At 39.5% G+C, this 7,205-nt stretch overlaps 1 protein-coding gene across 1 annotated transcript in view; it reads left to right on the top strand.

Moving 5' to 3' along the window:
* Positions 1–6,880, top strand: part of ANKMY2 (ankyrin repeat and MYND domain containing 2) — a 53,488-nt gene extending 46,608 nt beyond the window's left edge. Inside the window, exons 8-10 of the mRNA XM_006880262.1 lie at positions 2,152–2,280; positions 5,102–5,234; positions 6,696–6,880. Coding sequence (XP_006880324.1) covers positions 2,152–2,280; positions 5,102–5,234; positions 6,696–6,880 — 447 coding nt within the window. The remainder of the gene's footprint in view (positions 1–2,151; positions 2,281–5,101; positions 5,235–6,695) is intronic.
* Positions 6,881–7,205: the final 325 nt, after the last annotated feature.

Below are 7,205 nucleotides of genomic sequence, written 5' to 3'. Positions count from 1 at the left end.
CTTTTAAAAATATTTGACTATCTTGAGTATCCAGAACAATTGCCAGATCTTGTTTCAACATTCTGTTCTATAGATTTGGCAAAAGAAACTAGTTAGGTTTCCTAAAGCATAATCAGCAAATATTTAAATTGAAACTAGGAAGAGTGTCAGAATGACTTGTAACCATGAGCTGCTAAGACATTTGGTGCTGCAGTGGTGAAGAGCTCGACTAGTAACCAAAAAGTAGCCAGTTCAAACTCACCGGCCACTTTTGGAGAAAGATGTCCCTGTCTGCTGCTATCAAGACGTATAGGCTTGGAAACACTGAGGTTTCTCTTCCTCTGTGGTCACTTTGAGACAGAATTGACATCACAACCACGGGTTCGGTTTTGTGTTTTGTGAACTGCTATGAGGACCTCATGCACTGGCTGCAGAGGATCAAGGACTGCAGCCTTCAGTATGGACTGAGGCTCAATGTCAGGAAGACAAAGATTCTCACCACTGGGCCAATTGGCAGCGTCAGGATGGATGGTGAAGAGATTGAGATTGTTCACAGCTTCAGTTTGCTCGGCTCCATGGTCAGCACTCTTGGCACCAGCAGCCAGGAAATCAAAAAATGTATTGCGATGGGAAGGTCTACTGTTAATGACCTTTCTAAAGTACTCAAGAGCAATGGTGTCTCTCTGGAGACTAAGGTGTGCCTGATACAGGCCATGGTCTTTGAAATCACTTGTTATGCATCAGAGAGTCGGACAATGACTAGGGAGGATAGAAGGAGAATTGACGCCTTTGAGCTGTGGTGCTGGAGAAGAGTATTGAATGTACCATGGACTGCCAAGAAAACAAACAGATTCATCCTGGAGAGGTTAAACCAGGCTCTCCTTGGAGGCAAGGATTCTGGGGCTTCATCTGACATACTTTGGACATGTTGTAAGGAGAGACAGGTCCTTGGAGAGGGACATCATGCTTGGTAGGGTGGAGGGACAGCGCAGGAGGGGAAGACCCTCTATGAAGTGGATTGATTCAGTGACTGGGGTAATCGGGATGGGTGTGTCAGAGGTCATGCAGTTGGCACAGGATAGAGCAGGGTTTAGGGCTGTTGTACATAGGGTCACTATGAGTCACAAATGACTCGATGGCACATAACAACAACAACAACAACAAGGACAAGTAAGTAAGATAATGAAATACTCTGTAATTATTTTTGTTTATTCTAATTAGCTGTTAATAACTTCATCCCACATAAATATTTACTCTTAAATTTTTCTATTCAATTACAATGTCATAAATCTTTAGCAATCCATCCTAGAAGGCACTTAACAGCAATAACAACATAATCGCACTTTTCACACCTTGTTTTTGAAATACCACAAATGAAATTGCACATATGCCATGTTAATTGACAGGCTTGGAAGTTCTGAAGACAAAGGTGATAATTTAATTATTTGAATTGAAGCATACGTCAAGCAAATAGTTTTTAAGGCACCAGTCTTTAAAGTACTTTAATAGCATAACAATTTTAAGAAGTGAAATCTTTGAACATTTGTAGGGTACTTTATGAATTATCCCTCAAAATATGTAAATTGTCTTGATGTCAGTTCTCATATGAATGCTTCACTCTGTACTTACAGTGAGATGAACTGACACAGTGACTGCAGCCATGGGCTCCAATGTGTCAGGGATGATGAGGATGGTACAGGATAAGGCAGGTTTCAGGCCTGGTGTTCATAAGGTTGTTGTGAGACATACTCAACTTGACAGCACCTAACAACAACAGGTGAAATCAATCAGAATTAGGAAACTAGTCCTAATTTCTTCAGGAGGAGTGCCATCTTCTTCTGCTTAATTAGTGAGATCAGTTACTTCCCGTCTGTCTACTTTGTGTAGAGAGCAAGGTGTACTGAAAGAGTAGGATAGATGTTGTTTTGTCATAAAGACTGTAGACTTTGTGCAGACCATCACATCTTTCTTCTGTGGGTTCCAGCCCTTCACCGTTCAGCAGCTGACACTTAGCCCCGGTCAGAGCTGGGCTCCTTTGTGTACTCTTAGCTTTCATAATTTTTTTTCTTCTTCTTTTATGTCTCTGTTCCTTTAAACCCTTTTCAATGAATGACATCTTTCTTGTGTTTCCATAGTGATTTGAGAGCTGTTCTTTTTTCCTGTCTGCCCTAGGGTTCAGATCCCACTGCCTTCTCCGTACTGAACCAGGCCATCACTGGTCAGGTGGGTTTTGTGGATGTTGAATTTTGCACAACCTGTGGAGAAAAAGGAGCAAGTAAGAGATGTTCAGTGTGCAAAATGGTAAGGATGGCGTCCTCTTAAATTCACTGATACTTGGTGTGGATTTTATTCCAAGTCAATATTAAATTATACTGTAAATATAAGAGTAAATATTTCTGTTATATTGGTTTACTAATGTAGTCTATTCCATTGGTCATACGTTAGACTTTGAAAATAATGTTTTACTGTGAATTATTGGTATATGCCATTGAGTCTGAACCAAATCATAGTTGACCCTCCAGTAGGTTTTCACAGATAGTAAATCACACGGGAGGAGATTGCCCATTTTTCTACTGCAGAGCGGCTGGTGGATCTGAACTCTGTGCCTTTGAGTTAATAGCAAAGCTCCTTACTTACCACTAGGCCAGCAGACCACAGCAAATTAGGTTCTCATTTAACAGTCTCTACAAAAATTATTCAGGGAGCTCTGATGGGTTAGTGAAAAGAGTTGCACCATGAACCAAAGGTTTGCTCTTCCAATCAATCCACCAGCTGCTCTGGGAGAAATTTTGGCAGTCTCCTCCCATTCGCTTAACTGTCTCTGAAAACCCACTGGAGGGTCAGCTATGAGTTGTTTCTGACTTGCTAGTACACAGTAAGAACACCACCATCACAAATTTTTAGTGATACTAGTTACATTTTTCACAGTCATCATTCCCATGAATTCCATTTCTGCTTCACTATTTTTACTACTCTAATTTCCCTTCATTCCTTACTTTAACTTTGCTTTAAGCATATGAGGTTTTATATCTAATACTTGAGAAGTAATTTGGGGGACACTTGTGGTGTAGATGTAATTCTATACCATTTCTGCCTTCTGTCAAATTGTCAGACTACCTGATCTGCTAAGCTGACCACCTTGAAGAAAAAAAAACAAAACAATAAATGAGTAAATAGGATAATTCTTAAATATACATTTCAACCCTTCTGATACTTACTTTAACTATAATGTCATTGTTAACTCTTTCCTCTAAAAGTACAGCTTAATGACAGTCACCAACCTCTACCTTTTCTGGATAGTACCCCTCATTCCTCAGACCCCTTTTCGCAAATGGATTATGATTTGGTTATGTTCTTCTCAAATGTGTATGTCGCATACAAAGATGTTATCTATACATTCAGTTCACTCTGTAGACTCAAAATCAAACCCACTACTTCAAGTAAATTCCAACTTACGGTGAACATTGACTTTCGGAGGCTGTGAATCTTGATGGAGGGAAAGGGTCTTATTTTTTCCTACAAAGTAACTGGTGGATTTGAACAGCTGACCTTTGCATTAGCAGCCCAAGACATAATGCAATATGTCAACATATGTAATATTAATTTCCTATTGGTTTTAAGGTTGATATTCTTCAACATAAGATATGAAACCCACCCAGTATATCATAACCTATTTTTCCAGCTTTGTCTTACTTTTCCAATTTTCTTATCGTAAAGTTACTGAGATCATTTTTATTATAACTGTTATTACATTGAAAAACCCCATTCAAATACTCTGCTTAGAACAATAGCCATTTACTCTTTTTCTCATGTTTGTGGTTGGCTTATCTGTGACAGCTGTGCTCCATGTGTCTGATATCCTCTTGGATCAGCAGGCTAACCTGAGCATAATCTATGGCAATGACAGAGTCACAGATGAGCAACATACAGGTTCTCTGAGTCAGCCTCAGAATTTTCATTCTGACTCATCTATTGGTCAAAACATGTCACATGGCCAAAACCAAAAATCCACAGTCTACTTCTTTAGTAAAAAGAAATTTTGAAATCACATAGGGAAGGATATGATGGAGGGCTGAGCAAATAACTGGGATCAGTAATGTAATTTAAGGGAGCTCTGGTGATGTATTCTGTGAGGAGTTACGCAGCTAACGAAAGGCAGCACTTCTCTAGTGGTTCTAATCCACCAGCAGGTCTTCACATTGGAAGTCTCCTCCCATGTGATTGAAAGTCTTTAAAAAACCCACTGCAGAGGCAGTTACAAGTCAGTTCCAACTCAATGGCAATGAGTTTGAGAATGTAATTTACAACACTTTTTATATATATACCTAGGGTGAGAATCATGCTTGGAAAGGTGTAGTGTCAGCAAAAGAGAGGAAGACCCTCAGTAAGATGGATTTAATGCCATTGTTACCATAATAGGTGAGAGCATGACAGTAGTCATGAGGATGGGTCAGGACAGGGCAAGGTTCATAGGATCACTGTGAGTTGCAGACAACTTGATAGCACCAAATAACAACTTGGAAGCGAGAATTTGGAAACTCTATCTCACGTACTTTTGGCATGTTCTCAAGTGGAGCCAGTCCTTGGAAAATGACATCATGCTTGGAGGGGTGGAAGGTCAGCACAGAGAGGAAGACCCTGGATGAATGGAATGATACAGTGCCTGTGTCAGTGGGATCAGGTGTGTTGGGAATGGTGAAGTTGCCTCTGGAGAGGGGAATGTTCAGAGCCATTGTTTATAGGGTTGTTGTGAGTCATAGTTGACTCAAAGGCACGTAACAACAACAACAAGGGGTGAGACTTCATTTCATTTATTCTAGACATGTATTCAGGAAAGGCTCTTCCACTGAGGACATAGAGCTTGGAAAAAATAGAGGGTCAGGGAAATAAGGAAGCCCCTCAATGAAGTGAATTGACACGGTGACTGTCTTGTATACCTATTATTTTTTTTAAATCCAATCTAAAATTTACAGGTCTAAACCAGGACAGATTCACACATTGTGGTTTTAGAGTAAAATGTGGGAAACCTATCCTTAAAATATATTTCTTAATTTAGAGTTGTAATTGGAAAATTGTGCAATCACAGTTTTTGAAATGAAAATAAATGTACAATTCCTTTCAGGTAATATATTGTGATCAGAACTGCCAGAAAACACATTGGTTTACACATAAAAAATTCTGTAAGAATCTGAAGGACATTTATGAAAAGCAACAATTAGAAGCTGCCAAGGAAAAGAAGAGTCAAGAGGAGAATGGTATGTATAGAAAGACAGCTTATGCCACTTCTCAGGTGAGGAGAGGAGTGGTCAGTAATACTGACATAAGAATGGGCTCTGTTCTGGGAACCATAGAAACTCAAGGACAACTAACATAAGGGTCATGCTGAAACTCAGTGAGTCCCTATTTTAAATCTTTGAGGTAATGGTGTGAAATGTGGTTAGCCTGGATCCGCCTAGAAACGAGGAGACATAAAATTCTGGGAAATGAGCTTTGTTCCACATTCTATTTTCTGTCTCATGACACTACCCTGGAACAATGGAACTCCAGTGGATATTTTTATCTGTATTCTGTCCATGAAGAATTTTAAGGCCCTTAGATGTGAAAGTTGAATTTTCACTAAAGGCTTGCGACAGGTTTTGTTTTAAGGTCAGCAATCTTTAAAATTTTAAACATTTCAGAAGTGCAGATTAAATGACAGCAGAAGCTTATAAATTACAGATGGATTTATTTAGCATATTGCTGATTTCATGTGTAAATTAAATGTCTCCAAGTGTCAGAGTAGTGAGGTCCATGTTATTTTTTTCTTCATTCTTTTTTGTGCCCTGGTTGTTTCCTCTTTCCATGAGGTATGTGATTCATGCTCACTGGGGACAGTGAGTTGCATCAGTAGTGATTCTCAGACTCAGAAGGAGGAGGAGGTGTATCTGCTGCACCAGAGACTAAATGATGTGTTCTGGGGAGAATATATATAATTTGGAAGAGTTGTCTTGGTGATTCTAACACTAGGCATTTCCACTTCCATCCCTCAAGGGACTATCGGTCTTTTACCAATTGGCAGAGAAAAACTATTAGTGAGATGAAATGATTTGCACAAAATTAAACTATTTTGTATATGGAGAGTAAGTCAAACTTTCCAAGACACTATGCCTTCTGTCTCTTGAGACTAAAACTTTTTATTTCCTGTATATTGTATACAAAGAGAGCTATTTATTTCATCATGAAAGAATAGAACTTCCAGTAGTATCAGTGCTTCTAGTTGTTAAGCATCAGCCATGTGCCCACACACTGAAAGTGTTTAGAAATGCCTATATTATTAAGAAATGTAGAAAAAGCTTTATGACCCCTTCTTTATAGTGAAGAGAACTTTGCAGAGGCAAATATTTCCCCCAAGTCACTGATTAATGAAAGGGCTAATTTTAAACATGGATTTTGGCAGATCCCAAACAACTCTCATGATTAAGAGTGTTCATTTTGAATCTGAAGCCCCGAGTTCAAATCCTGCCTCTTCTGCCTATACGCTCTGCAACTTTTTAAACCTATTCTCAGTTTCCTCATTGGTAAAATGGGATGGAGAAGGGAATGCCTAGTGTAAGATTTCACATCTTGCAGATATAATGAAGATTACATGGATAAATATAAAGCATTTAGACGTGTCTGGCATATCTTAGGTACAAAATAACTGTAGTTTTTGTTGTGCATTCTTTGCCTTTTATCAGATGGAAAACCTAATGTCAATTCTAATTGCATTAATGAAGAGCAATCAAATGCTGAAGCTTGTTCATCTCAAGAGGATTCCAATACTAACGATTCTGCAGCAGGGGAGAACAATTCTCTGCAGAGTGATGCAAGGTTGGAAGGTGGACACGATGGCCCTGCAGATCCACAGGCGTCAGAGGAGTGAAGGAGAACCAGGCCAGGCATGACACTTCTTGGCAGGGAGCTGAGAAACTCAGGAGACCATGTCCTCATTGCCTCACAGCACCTGCATGGCACTACAGCGGGTTCCCACATTTCCTATAATCGATGTTTCCACGCAAAGCTCTGTCTGCTTCCCCTTAACTGCCTATTGATTTCTCATCTGTAAATAGATGAATATCCCCATGCAAATTTTTTTCTAGGTGTAGGAGAAACAATTTCTGTTCCCTTTCTGAGGCCTGCTACTCTGCAGTCATTCTCAGAGGAAAAGAAATCTCCTAAAAGAAGAAATGTAGGCTCCAAGGATCCAA

This window comes from Elephantulus edwardii, unplaced genomic scaffold (assembly GCF_000299155.1).
Source record: "Elephantulus edwardii isolate Elephantulus edwardi_28Jun2011 unplaced genomic scaffold, EleEdw1.0 scaffold00007, whole genome shotgun sequence".
Classification (NCBI taxonomy): domain Eukaryota; kingdom Metazoa; phylum Chordata; class Mammalia; order Macroscelidea; family Macroscelididae; genus Elephantulus; species Elephantulus edwardii.
The sequence above is the reverse complement of the archived record's forward strand: the minus strand, read 5'-3'. Positions and strand labels throughout refer to the sequence as shown.